Source organism: Adelges cooleyi, unplaced genomic scaffold (genome assembly GCF_023614345.1).
Source record: "Adelges cooleyi isolate 19-005CV unplaced genomic scaffold, UGA_ACOO_1.1 ACOO_flye_CR_arks_rails_tigmint_CR_PRNA_247, whole genome shotgun sequence".
In the NCBI taxonomy this organism is placed as follows: Eukaryota; Metazoa; Arthropoda; class Insecta; order Hemiptera; family Adelgidae; genus Adelges; species Adelges cooleyi.
In genome coordinates this window covers 4,687,412-4,702,771 of record NW_026095912.1, presented here as the reverse complement: position 1 = coordinate 4,702,771, position 15,360 = coordinate 4,687,412, and the positions used below count along the sequence as shown (strand labels likewise).

The 15,360-nt window shown below is 37.6% G+C and overlaps 1 protein-coding gene across 1 annotated transcript; it reads right to left on the bottom strand.

Annotated features, from left to right (window-relative positions):
• Nucleotides 1–219: 219 nt before the first annotated feature.
• On the bottom strand, nucleotides 220–12,937 carry LOC126836751 (segmentation polarity homeobox protein engrailed-like). Its single transcript, XM_050570375.1, has 2 exons — nucleotides 11,252–12,937; nucleotides 220–1,468 (listed from the first exon to the last, which is right to left on the bottom strand). Exons 1-2 carry the CDS (start codon nucleotides 12,627–12,629, stop codon nucleotides 1,083–1,085), a joined length of 1,764 nt encoding a protein of 587 aa, XP_050426332.1. The 5' UTR covers nucleotides 12,630–12,937; the 3' UTR covers nucleotides 220–1,082.
• Between the last annotated feature and the right edge of the window lie 2,423 nt (nucleotides 12,938–15,360).

Here is a 15,360-nt window from a genome sequence, read left to right as displayed (position 1 = left end):
GACAATATAATATTATCTAATAATATACATCTATATATAAAGGTCAAATATATTTTTATTTATTTTTTGTACACTAAAAAATGTATGTATAGTGTGTATACACACACACACTGCTATAATATTATACAAACGATGTAAAAATTAATGACTAGATCAATAATATTATTGTTTAGATTAAATAATAATAATACAAATTAAACAAATCGAAACGTTGCCGATTAAAAATAAATATATAATAATGACGCTACTGTATAATAATCCTTAGAAAACTACTAAGATTTCAGTCTACACGATATTTATTTCTATACAAGTAATAAAACGTTGTTCTCTACGACGTATTATATAATAATAATATAAATATACCGATTTTTAGTTAAATATAATATTCACAGGGAATTAATTTTTTAATGTAAAACGCTTACGGGAAAGACTATTAAAATATGTACACAAAATAATTTATTAGTCTGCTAATAAATTTGATCAAAACTATTGGAAAACGTCACAAATGTGACATTTTTTTTAGTTTATTGGGCGCAAAAAAAACCAATAACGACACAAAATAATATCCGGTCGAAAATTAACAATAAAAAGATTAGTTTTAGAAAACATTATTATTGTACCTATTTGAATAACCGAATACAAGAATTTTTTTTTTCTAGAAACCGCATGTATTTTACAAAGGGAAAATATTAATAATATTTAAAACTCTAGGCGGGTGCGACGTTAAAAACGTGTAAAGATATTTTATATCGAATTTAAAACAATAATTAAACGCCTTAACCGTTTAACGTATAAAAAAAAAATAGAGTCATAACAACTAGTTGTTTTTCTTTTCCATGCGCTCTAAACGTGGAAGAAATAACAAACTGGCGAATGGAAGAAGAAACGGCGGTAATCGGCTGTAGTCGTAGTGTAAACAGCTACAGCGTCTGTCCCACCAGAGAACGGCCCTGCGCAGAAACCAAAACCCGTTCATTTCTGGTCTGCGCAGGCGCACACGCGAGTGATGCGTTTTGGTTTCTGCGCAGTGTCGTTCTCTCGGGGGACAGAGTATAATAATAAAAATCATAATAATCATACACTTAAACGGACGATGCTTGTTGCTGTTGCTGTTGCTGTTGCTGTTGCTGCTGTTGATGTTGTTGGGCCAGCATCTCTTCCATTTCGTCGTCGGACATGGCCACGGTGGTGTGATTGTACAAGCCTTGGGCCATCAGCTGCAGAGCCAGAGGGTTCTTGGAGCCGCTGGACTTTTTGATCTTTGCCCGTTTGTTCTGGAACCAAATTTTGATCTGGGCCTCGTTAAGTCCGAGTTCGTTGGCCAGCTCCTGTCGCCGCCTCTCGGTCAGGTACCGGTTTTCGTTGAACTCCTTTTTCAACCTGGCCAGCTGATCGCCGCTGAATGCCGTCCGAGGTCGTTTCTCCTCGGCGCACTTTTCTTTGCGCTTCATGCGACGCGATCTGGGACCTGCGAGACAAAACAAAAGAACACACGTTAGACACACTTCATATACTCTGCTAGAACTACTCAAATCCCAAGTCGGACTTGGACCCTTGGACAACCCTCAGGCGTCTTGCCCGGGCGAGAGAGTCACACGGTCTGACCCGTCAAAGGCGACCATAATGCCTAACTAATATAATAATCCCCCATAGTCGTTTAGATTATAGTACACAGACCCGTACATCCGGTGCCAACACACACAAACAAAAGGTACACCCGCCGATGAGTATAATGGCTCCCCTTTGATTAGGGTTTCGTTTCCAAAACCGCATCCGTCTAACGTCTCGGTGTTTTTTTTAAATTACCGGTTCCCTAAGTACGCCCAGGAGGGTAAAAACATAACGGGGCGGAGCGATGAGTTTTCTACCCTAGCAATAAACGCACGCCATCCCGATGGTCGACATCGGCTCTTCCGACATGATCAGGTATACACAATAGCATAATATAATAGAATAACGAGAGGCGTTCGTTTATACCGTAAGCCCGGGGCTTAATAATAATACTAATAATAATGGATGCGCCATTAACGGCAGATGATAAAGCGCGTGCACTGTGTCAAATCGAGGAATAGAGTAATTTTATTACAGTAGGTACGGGCGCACATATTTGTAATCGTCGTGGGGTTTATCTATTGGCAATAATAATTGCGAAACGTCGTTATACCGATAGAATGTAATCTTGGTGCCGGTAGTAAAAATAAAAAATGCACCAACGACTATTTTTTTATGCGTAAAACAAATTCGATTCGATTGAATACATTAAAAATTGTGATTGTTTTTTTTCCATAAGTATCTAATGTTGTGTACGTTGAAAGATGTCCATTAGAGAGAGGGATAATTAATTGTTTGGCGGACCGGTGGCGAGACGTCTGACCGAAAGGCATGTGATAATCGGCGCGAAGGACCAAAAAGAATACAAACTCGGGAATCGACGACATGACCGCGTCGCAGAGTGGTCCAGGCAAAGTTTACTTTGGGCATGCGATTGAATGAGTCGCTCGATAATAATATAAGAACGCCCCTGTGTATACACTACATTTGTGGTGTAAACTTCGGTTTCATTAATAACCGTCGCCGGATACCCGAATATATTATAATATACGGTTCAGACGAAAGGACGCATTAAGGTTGTGTATACAAAAAAAAAAAAAAAAGGAAAATCCGTTTATATACACGAACGAGAAGAGCAAACCAAAGCTTTCAGACTTCCTGTTCGAGTCGAAGACGTTTGACGCAAACACTGCAAAGGGGGAAACCGTGCACGTGTATATCCATCAGTGCCGGCTAGCAATGATAAAGCGTGTCCCCGTGTGCGAAGCATCATTAGTTTAGGCTTTTATGTATACACACGGATACGGCGACAGACCGAAAAAGCTATACTCTCCCGTGTATGTAAGTATTGTGCGCTTGTGTAAGCCGACAGGTCGTCTCTTTCGTCGGTCGAGCACTTAACGCCTAAAGCATACGTTTTAATGCACGTACAACGGCTTCAGTATATACATATACAATATTAAAATACTTATATTGTAACAATATCGTGACACCTAAATGATAGCGTCGAGTCGAGGCAATCGTCGCAGAATCGAATATATTGTACTAATAAATCATAATACATAGTGTCGCAGCTGTTGCTACTCGGGCGCACTAAAAGTAATGATATTTTATATAAAACGGATAAAAAAAATATATTAACTCAGTTGGTTAGTTGTTTTCTCCCGGTAGTAACAGCTATAATATGTAAATAAACTTAGAATTTTAAATTTCCCACACCACCAGTTATGTGTGTATGTACATTATATCCCCTAGTATAGTTTATAAATCATTAACAGCTATAACGAATTTAAAATCGAAAGAGCTAACACTATTAATATTCACACGGTATATTAGCACAGATTTAATAAAACCAGATATAGTGCGGGTCAGTGTGGTCAAAGAAATGAAAAATAATAATCCTTCTAATACATACAGTGGTTATATTTATTTGTGGTATTAGTAATACATAGAAATAAAATTGAGTTTGAATTGAAAAAAAAAAATAAGAAGTACATTCAGTATTATTTTTCTAACCTCTTTGGTCAAAGGAAAATGTATGAAATGTCATAACTATAAAAATAACCTGGCCGCGTTGCTGTACCTTACAAGTGGATGCGTTAATTGTGGACTTAACCTAACCACATCAGGCCTTGGCTGATTTATCCGGATAAATTAACTTTCCAATACCTACCTACTACTGCACTGCGGCGGTAAGTGTATAATATAGTAAAGAAATTATTATATGAATACACAACAGTTGTGTCCGTGATAGGAGTGTTTGAAATTAATTGGACATGGTTCGAGTAATGCCATTATTGGATAGGAGATCTTATCAAGTGATTATCGTTATTACAATAATAATTAATCGCTATTCTCTCTTGCGGAGTAAACAGTTTTACAAATTAAAAAAAAACGGTACACGGAGTGGGCTCGCAGCTCGGTGCCGTTAATAATATACAATATTATTATGTAGGAATATTATTTAATCGATAATGGCGTTGCCGCGGCTAAGTGAAAGAGCCGCGAATGCGCTGTATATATTGTTATTGTTTTCGGGGGTTGGCGAAGGGAATTATCCGGCTGAGCCCCTCTGTCTTGAGCTGCTGGCATTATCACAATCGCATATACACCCTGTTATACCCTTTTATTAACTCTGTTTTCCACACGGTTGTCAACCGAGCGACGTGTACCCCTCGTCGACCGAGGCGAAAATTTAAATCAACCCCTTGTTTTACATCACCACCGTTTACATATAGATAATAATATAGCTGATATAATATATTATTATACCCTCGTATACACAAAATATATACACAACGTCGTGTCACACGGACAATGCGGTTATAAACGATTCGATAAAATTATTGTATTATTGTATTATTGTATTAATATTTAAATTTATAATATTGCCCGTATACCACACATTATTATCGGCTATACTTGGATAGAATAAAAAAAAAAAACAATAGGACTTGGGTACAACTTTTTATACTCGGCCGCTGCCATAACGAGACCGCGCATATATCTAATTATACGGTTTTGATTATCATCCCATATAGATTGTTATCCAGTTATTATTGTTCGGTACACTACAAATTATAATAAATATTATCTATATTTTTATCAGTACCTATACCTTTAGTGTAATATGCAAATCGTTTAGCGAAACACACAACTGTTAACGTGGACGGATAAGCATTTTTTTACAAGTAGTTGTTATTCGTTCAAAAGGAATAAAAGGAATAGTATACAATATGTATGTTTGTTTCTGTTTATTTTTGGCATAGTACTATGTTTTTTTACTATTTGAGTTTGAAAACAGGCATACATTTTAATTTAGATCAAATGTTATGAGCTAATATAATGTGATTTTAGTGTAGTTTTTCAACTAGCTAGTTATAACAAAACTCAAAATACATTCACAAAGTAAAGTAGGTATTTGACCTATCGGGAAACCACATAATATCCAACTAATGTACAAGGTTTCTCAGGTTAGAGAATGCGTTGAATCGCTCACTGGCCAGGCTTAGGCAGCTGCGGTATGCTATATAGGCTGTTAACATCACACGTTGGACGCATTCGAGTGGTTTTCCGTTGCCAAGAATAAAATATAATATATTGAATTCTTTTCGAATGCCAATAAGCGTCGGTAACGAATAATGACGCTGGTTGTAAAAATATATATACCTATAATAATACAATATCGATCGGTCCGCGTTTATAGGTAGGTACAAGTACTTGGCGTGTACCGTGTATACAAGACCATTAGTGGCAAACTCATTGTGTATATGCCGAGCGTGACTTGTGTAAACTTACCGGCGAAAAGTTCCAAGTTTGCTCGTGTGTACATATACTGGGTGTTGTTCGACAGTGCGCACATACACACATACTTATAACCGGAGTGTGCACAAGAGCGCAGGACGTTGCTCCGGTGTATATGCGCTGGGCGTGGCCCCGACCACCGCCTCCTTGGCGGTTTGCCCTCAGGACCCCTTAAGGAAAAATCACCTGCGTCCCTACCCCCTCTGTTGTTTCTCGTCTATCTCACAACCGCCGTTTTCCACCATCGTACGATTCAATCTCTTACACAATATAATGAGGTAATTTCTTACTCTCTGCGCGAGGATTTTTACTTATATATATACCTAACCAGCCATCCGTGTGTACACTGAAATCCTATACCTACATATATATGACAACTGTATATAGAAACTATGTGTCGGGTAATGGCTTTAGAAAATCGATGAACCACCGCCGGTCGCTGTACTTATTATACATACCTAGGTACACGTCATTCTGGTAAGCCATTGTAAAAACGGTACAGGAACATATGTTCATTATCGGTGTGCGTTTGAAATCGTTTGGTCTTTATAATCAATGCGGTTAATCGTTTTCAAGATTAATACTTAAACTCTTGTACTTTTGTCTCCCGAGAGAGACTCGAGGCGTGGCAAAAGACTTGTTTGGCGCATTTTCCTGGAAGGGGAGAAGAGACGGGCGAATAATAATCATCGTAAAACGATTAGCCGGCATCGTCGCAGAGCTGTTGGGGTGGAAAAATAATATAACACGGGGTTGTATGTTAATATTGTTACAGGGCGTGTAAACGGTCCAAACCGAGAAGGCGGACAAGGCTTATCTCTGCCGTGCACTGCAAAAGCCCAAGCACAAAAAAAGGGTTTATTGCTCGATGATATGGCACTTTCGGGGTCGTAACACGTGTACGGGTTCTTTATCGCCCCACCGCGACCGGCGACCCTTGTTGGTTTTTTTTTATTTTATTTTCTCCACAAACAACATTATGAACTTTAATAGATTTAACATACGTTATACTATCCGGATACTAGTACCTAGAGGTATAGTGCCAGTGAAAAAAAAAATATACCTATATATGTACCCACTCTCCCAATATACATATTATAATAATAATTATCAAACACCGTACTTAGGTGGTACCCTACCTAACCTATGTACAGGTATCTAGGACGTTGGGTGGGAATATAATATCTGTTTTTTGCCCGTAGGTATAAAAAGGAGAGTAGAAAAAAAAATTATATACCTACTCCCAAAAAACGTGGCGAGTCACACCCTCTTGTTTTTTTAGGCGGTCTTCCATGTTTTTTTTAATCATGACGGTGCTAGCCAGTAGGAACTACCAGATAATATATTCTATTAACATCTTAACACGTTGAGATTCTATTAGTATTTAGCCGAGATGTCAAACTTCTGTTGATTAATTTTTGAAAATTAGATTTTTCTATATTTTTCTATAATATTTTACAACAGTATTGCCTATACAATAATCGTACAATGTGTTTTTTTACTACTAATATATAATATTATTGCCCTCGACTTTGATTTGTCGGTTTTTTTACGAGTAAGTACCTACTAATAAAAAAAAAATTATATTGCCACCGTTAAAACGTTTGACGGCTGAGTTAAACGTTTTTTTTTATCTCCCCAAAAAGATGTTGTTCACGACATTCGTTATTGGCTGTTAGAATGGTTATTTTTTTTATGTACTTACAAGTACATTGTAGTCGACCGGTGGACTTGTATAGGTAAATTATTGTGAAATATTATGTGTATTATTGTACAACCGGAGCGCGTGCGGATATTTGGTTTTTTTTCGCAGTTATTCCTTAAAAGAAAAGAATAACAATATAATAATATGTTTATACAGTCAATTCGATTTGGGACGTATTTCGTGTGGCTCATAACAGGCATAATAGGTATAATGTATATCACAACGGTCACGAACACCAACAAAGTTTTTATTTGGCAAAAACAAAAATATTTTCCATAAAAAAATATAATAAACATTTATATGTATAAAGTTGCCTACTCAATGTAGTTAAGTTACCATGTACAACGATCGCCTCTATAACCGGCTTATAGTAATAACTTCTTACTTATTGCTTTTAATAAGTACATATACTAATGTTCACATAAATCGTTCCAATTGATTATATTAATTATATGTTTTATTTATGTGTTAGGTAAACTGAGAAAATATAATCCTTAAAGGAAATCGTTACACTGGAAGAAGATTATCGGCAGATAATTATACATACTAACATATTCAAACACAGCTGACTGACACGAGGAGAAGATACAAACATAAACATTGATGTAAATGTATATATAATAATTATAATAAGAGTAACAAAATCTTGTTTAAACAACTCGGTATATTTTACCATTCTGGCTGACAGTATGGGTTGTCAAGGTACAAGGAATAATATAAAATAATTTCTATTTTTCTAAACAATATTAGTTTAAGATTTTGTGATAATCCCCGTTATTTATACTAATAATTTATCGCTTATTGGCCAGCTTATAATTATGTATTATGAATCGTCTAAAACCGTCGCTGCCAGCCAATATCGTCAAAATTATCGAAACCCGTTTTAAAATAATTATTTTTTTTATATATAAATTGTTTTATAGATATTATAATATATAGGTACATATGTAATGTATTATACATCTAGTTACGTGCGCGGTTTACACCTATCAACCGTCGTGCGCGGTTGTTAACGTCTTATTATATAGGTAGGTCTTATAATATCATATTATAAGAACAACAACACCAGCAATAATGTCTGTATTAAATTATTATGCTACTATACCATATGTAGGTATGTATGTATGTATTTACAGCGCAAACACCGCAACCGTGTAATTGAGTATTAAATTTATGCGAATTTTTTGTTTTTTATTACAATATTTAACGCTAATTTTAAATCTTAAGGTTTTTTAAATCCCAAGGCATTGATCTCCGCCAATGTCTTTTATATAAAGTCTATTCATATAGTCTTAGGCCGTTCGTCCGGTCTGTGTTCAACTGGCTAATCAGAGTACATTAACCCAATTATTATGTTATAATATGCGGTATTGTGCAATGTTCCATGTTGGGTATTATCAATATAAACGTTTTAGCGGTCACTTCCCCCTTTAAATTGCAATTAATAGCCGTTTGTTAGTCGTTGCCAATTTACATAATATAATCATATATACAGATGACGATTTTTAACCAACTACAATGATAATACTAATAACATTATATTATGTTGTACACGACCAAATGTCGCGTATATTCGAATGTATTTTTATTAGACTTCAAAATATGATTTATACTCTCCTCGTCTGGTTTTATAGTACCTATTATTATCCTTGTCCTAAGCGAGCGGTAGTAAAAAAGCTCCTCAGAGACATTTATACACACACCCGGTCAGAGGTATTAACGGACAATGTAGTGTGTTATTATTGTCATCGTGGTTGTCATTATAATAAAAAAATATACGGTAACACGTGTATACTGTATACACCTCATACCCATCTCCATGGGGGGTGATGTTAAGGGGGGGGGGTGATGCTCGTCGTTTATAATATTATATCATATTATTGTTATTATTCGAGTCAATTGTGACCATAAGGCACAAACCGCGACACACACGAAAATCGCCGATCCTCCCCTTTTTGGTTTAAACGAACCTATATTATACGTAAAGATCCGATGTGGGACCCACGGGGGAGAGATACACGGATGATAAATAATAAAAATGTGTTTGCCGCGCCAAAAGCATACCGCGGCCGCGGTGGCAGATAAACGAAAATAATATAATATAATAATAGTCGCATTGTGTACAAGAGTTTTGCGGTATACATATTGTGTGTAGTGTATAATAACAGTAAGTAATAATATTATACACAAGAGGGTGAAATGCTTCTGCTCATAATGCTGTATAGTTGTCACAACGACGACCCCTTTGCCGTGTAACACCCCCGATCGTTTACCGCGGTGTGAAAATCGTCGGTTGATGTATTTTATTGTATATATATAAAAAAAAAAAAAATGAAAACACGGGTTTTTATTATCCCCCACATAAGCGGCTTCGGATCAAAATATTATACTTAGCAGCCGTATTATACTGTATACCTCAGCTGTGTATTATAATATTATATACGAATCGTGTACACCGGTCGCCTCAACCGTTCAAAATGGCTGCCGACGATGGTATATCCCCCTTCGGGTATTGCGTTCACATAAATAAAAGACACACCACCGAACTTATTATGTGTAAAGATAGATTTTTTTTCGTTTTAACAACTATTTAGTTAGTGTTTTTTTTTTCAATTTTGTCTAGCATTGGAGTACTCGTGCAGGACCAAAATGATTCAATTATTGTAATCTGCACAAGACTCGTTTCAATGCGTTCACTGTGTTTTTTGCTGTATGTATACACCTACCTATTATTATATTAATGAAAACATTATTTTCCCTACAAAACGGTGGTTCCTAAGCTCTAGCGTCTGAACGGACAAGATAGTATCGTTATATAAAGTCTAAGTACTAATTGGGGTGTAAAGGGTTGAACCTCCGCAACAATCGGCCGTCTGCTGTAAATAGGTACTTGCATGCTTATGACAGTAATATTATTATCTATGTGCCCTCATCACCCTTGAACGCGTCGTCAGGCTGTTGCGAATTGCCATACGGACAACCGGTATAATAAATAAATTATGATATAATATTGTGTATGCTAATATGTAAAAAAAAACGAGCGTTTTGGTAAATCGAACGAATCATTATAATGTTTATTTATATATACCTAGTCATGTCTGTATTATTATATAGATAGGTACTTAGATGTTATTTTTATTCGGTTTTCGCGTGCCTGACCGAGAATGACTCAATTTCTTGAGTAGGTTTACACTTTATAAACTCTATGTGCACGTGTGCCGGTACAACTATTATAATATTATAATAATATTAATATATTATACTAAAGATTAACGGCTGCTAATCTTCCTGTCCAATCCATAATATAAATCCTTTAGAAATGTATATGAAAACAAAACGCAAACTATGTATGTCCATGATTTAATATATTTATCCAATATTGTCAATGACTAATGGTTTATGTAAGGAACGACATTCAGAAAATTGTTCGGTTCTCAACACTGATAATAATTAATCAGCAAAGCCCCAGACCCGTTTGACATTATTTATTTTGTTTTGCATAATGTTTTTTTCTATATGTAACGAGAAACGCTACAATTAAAGTTGTTATGATAAAAAAAAAAAACATTAAACAAATACATATAAAAATATAAAATGTTATATTGTATTATGACGATTGGTATACATGGCCTACCCGTTCGTTGTACAAGGATATATTATATATTTATATCCCAATTATTATTGTTATTTTACTATCAAGATCGTTATGTTATCCGCTTATTATATTGTTAAGCTTCGGTCTATATATTATATTCGGTTGTTGTATTATACAATCGTACAAGGCGGACGTCGTTAATTTGGAGTTTCTCGTTTCAATGGTAAATCATACAGTATGATGTATCCTACATTATATTTAATATATGATACATGTGGTTTCTGTTAAACTTAATGTTTTTTAATCGAGATCACCAAAAAAAAAAAACGGTAAAAAAACAAACAAAAAATCTGTTCATGAGAAGATGAAAATCTACTAATGCAGTTCTTGGACTTCAAAGTAATCGCTTTTGGCCACCGATGACAAAACACTAGTAGAATTTGGAAACTTATTGATTTTCGATGTCACTTTAGTGACTTTGGTTAACTATGGCATTTGTCCATCTTAATTATTGTCTTGGACCCCCCCCCCCACCTTTGAAATTATGGCCGATAGTAATATTAAGATTTATAATTATTGTTATTGTTGTAACTCACCGGAAGACGGCCTGTCGGAATATCTGGTGCAGTACACCCAAGCGGGCCACATCTCTTTGTCGGACGTTGTGGTGTTGGCCGTGTCTCCGTCGCTACCGCTGTTGTTGTTGTTGGCCGTGGCGTCCACCGTCGACTTGGCCGTCTGTTGGGACGCCGGCGGCGGCGTTTGAAGCGGCGGTAACGTGGTCGGTTGTGGCTTGCCCAGCGACGGCGGCTGCTTGCTGCGCTTGGACGCTTTGCCGTCGACGGCCGCCGTCTGATGTGCACGCTTGTTGGACGGCTGCGGGGCCGTCGGCGGCGCTAGTTTGCTGTTGATCGCCGTGGCCGTGGCCGACACGGTCGTCGGTAAGTGCTGTGGTTGTGGCGGCGGCGGCAGCGACGGCGGCGGAGACGCGGTCGAGCCGCGCGAACGCCGTTTGCCCGAAGCCGCTGTGGTCTTCGTGCCGAATTCCGGTCGAAGTATGTTGTCCACGGAAAAGGCCAACCGGAACGGGCTGGGCGACCGCGGCGACGGTGACCGACAGTAGCTGCTGCTGTTGTAGTTTTTGACCGTACACGACGACGACACATCCGAACCGGAAGTGCTAGTTGGACGGGAACACGTGTTCATGGTGCTGTTGTAATGCATCGCGGGATGTGCGACAACGGGTTGAACGGGCTGCTGTATGGTACGGTGCAACAGATCGTGTGGCTGAGGGGGCGGCGAACTCTGGAAGTACTCCACGGCCCCAACCGGCGGTGGCACGCCGACGGCCGGCAACAGATTGAAACGGTACATCCAGCTGTTGAAATGGAACATTGGCGGCACGTGCGCGGCCATGGCGGCCAAAGCGGCGTACTCGGCGGCCGCGGCCGCCGTCGGTTGCGGTGTCTGGAGTTGTTGTTGCTGTTGCTGTTGTTGGTGAACCCACCTGGCGGCTCCGTCGTACGGCCGGTACGACGAAGGTTTGGCCTTTTTGTAGATGGCCTGCGACGCGGACGACTTGACGGCCGCGTCTTTGTTCTGCAGCGGCGAGCATATGCTCAACGGCTTGTTAGTGACGGCCGGCGGCGACGACAACGTCAAGTTCGCGGTAGCCGCGTCGTTTTCGTCGTCGTCGTTGTCCGCGCGGACGACCACTTGCACCACCGGCCGGAACGCGGACGACGCCGTCAACGTGCGCTTTGGCGAGAACTCTTCCGAAGATGACGACGACGACGCCGTGGACATGACGGACGACGGTCCAGTGGCCGTGGCTATGGCCGTGCCCGTGTCCGTGGCCATGTTCTGTTCTTTGGTCTGATCGCTACAGTCGTCCAGGCCTGGACGCCGATTGTTGTCCGTCGGTCCGGGACTAGATGCGTTGTTCGGGCTGCACCGTTCCGTCTCCAATGCCATAGCGCGCACTAAAACGGTAGGGGGCACGATAATAATTTTTATTGTAAAAATGTGTATTCAATATGATAGGTAGGTACAATCCCGACGCATTAAGACAAATAAAAAAAAAACGCAATTCGAAATATTAATATTGTATTTTAATATTATATTATTTGGACATAACACACGTTCAGTGGTGCGACCGCGCGCGTCTTGTCCGAAAAACGGTAACGGTTTGACTCCGAATCCGACGACGACGGCGGCGGCGGCAGCGCTGGATCTCTATATTAGCGCGCGCGCGTGTGTTATGTGATATTATCCGCAGAGGACAACAGACACACTCTGACGCGCTTCGGAGCGGCGTCCGCGGCCGTCGACGGCGCGGCTGTTGACTCCGCCCCGGCACACCGGCCCCCGCCGGCCGCCGTCCCGGGCGCCGGGCCAATGGCCGGGACGGCTTACCGCCCGGGACACACCCGGCGCGCGACCCGACCGCTATTGGCCCACGGGCGCACCCGCCGCCGATTGAGCTGTTTATTATTATTGACCGACCGCGACGACGGTCTATGTACACTTCTTGTACAAGGCGCGCACATACAAAACAATCATAATAATAATATAACAACGAAATCGGTCTCTTTATTAATATATTATTATTATTTTATTGTTGTTGTATATTATTAACATATAAACGTCTAAACAATACTTAATAATATAATGTCATACTCTTCTATAATATTATGATATTATTTTATTACACACCCGTCAGTGTAAATTGTTCTTTAGTCATAGTGTAGGTGTAGCGACTGTGTTCACATGAGCAAAACAAATTCATACTAACAATAACATCTATTTGTAGCAGCTCTAATTACCCAAGTTCAAATTAAAAATTGAATTTAATTAATTTCCTCAATGACAATAACATGCACCATTTTTATAGTGACAATTTTATTATAATAAGAAATCTGTATAGCATATGAATAGGTATATTATTTCTATAATATTTGCTTTTTTCACATACAATATATTTCCATACAATCTTGAAATACATTATTATAATTAATAAAAACACACTACTTATACTTATTCATACATTTTAATCAATAGGTACATTTATATAGTTCTAACAGAAATATTTGTTTGATGCCAAGAAGAAGATTTAGTTATATTGCTTACAATTTAACAAAAATATATCATAAATTAAAATATAGTTGCGGTAGTTAAAATAATTATTTATTTAATGTCACTCCGAAGTTTATATAATATTTTTTTTAGATTTTTAAAATTTAGATTTATAAATTAAATAGGTACATAATAATTACTAGTCAATGGTATTAACAACATTTAATATAATATATGGTACTGATTCATTAAGGTCAAGTCATCACAATATAATGTCCATACCCTTAACGAATCACTCCGTTAAGGTTTAATTTATTTTTACAAAAACGTATTATACCACTTCTCAATGGTGGACTTCACATAGGGTGTATATGACCAAGGATAATTGAAAACTACATACCGACCCTCTTTTCAAATTATATATAATGCCTCCCAATGGATATATATATATATATATACAATCATGAATCAGCCACCGAGATGAGGAAATGAGGAAATGTATATATATTTATATATCCATCATGTGTCTTCTTCTCTTGTACCTACCTAAAGCCAGACCGCTTCTGTATCATTCCTCTTATTGGCTGTATTAAATTTAATTAAGTTTTTTGAGAAACTCAGGTCATCATAATATACTATACACTGAACACATAGGTCAAATTTATTTTGTAAGTATAAGGTGGTTACGAACTACTACTATACATCCTTGAAATCATATTTTTTAAATATATCTACATTTTCTTTTTAAACTTTTTTGTTTACAGCAATAAAAGTCTAAGCGTATGATTAAATAATATAGTTAAGTTATATACACATAATAAAGTAGAAACAGCATGGTCATTTAAGACTGATATTAAACATTGAACGATTTACCGTTTTTAATGTGTAATTTATTTGATTTTGGGTAAGTTTTTAGAAGTATTTTTTCCTGGAGTTTTTTTTACCATACATTTATAACGTCCACTCGGTCGGCGGTCCAAACTTTAAACGTAAAGAGAATAATAATATTTTTTCTTCACCGAAAAACAAGTCCAATTAGAAATGATAAAAACAAAATGAACGCACCAAGTGTAGGTACCTATACAGATATCAACTCAACGCCGCCCACGCACGTTTTTTATTATTTGTATAAGAATATATAATAATAATATGTATCTAAGAAACGAATTTTATCATTATTAACTTTTTACCGACATCCACAAAAACGGTACAATTTATTGCTGCGGCCGGAGTTGAATAATAATATACATATACCTATAGTAGATACAATCAATACCCAATATATATATTATTATTATATACAACAGGCATACATGGATGTACCAATTACTTATGTAAATATATGATAATCGATTTTTGTAACAGATATAAATCAGCTCTTTTAATTAATTGTTTTATTTCCGTTGTGGGGAAAACACCAACAACGACTTAAAATAAAGATACACACACATAGGTATATATATATTGTAAACGCATACAACCTCAAACGCTTAAACGTTTTTATAATTAAATAACTCTGTTTTCCAATCCTGTGAGCTATCTACATATTAACCTCTTTGGCTAATGTGCAACCCAAATCCATATACCTTATATCCGGACTAATATGGTATAGAATTTAAAAAGGGGGAAA

Excerpts from the sequence above, each read along its gene's own strand:
- LOC126836751 (XM_050570375.1), bottom strand. The coding sequence starts at position 12,629 with ATGGCATTGGAGACGGAACGGTGCAGCCCGAACAACGCATCTAGTCCC. Across the intron at positions 1,469-11,251 it reads TTCCGACAGGCCGTCTTCCG|GTCCCAGATCGCGTCGCATG; the intron begins GTGAGTTACAAC and ends TTTGTCTCGCAG.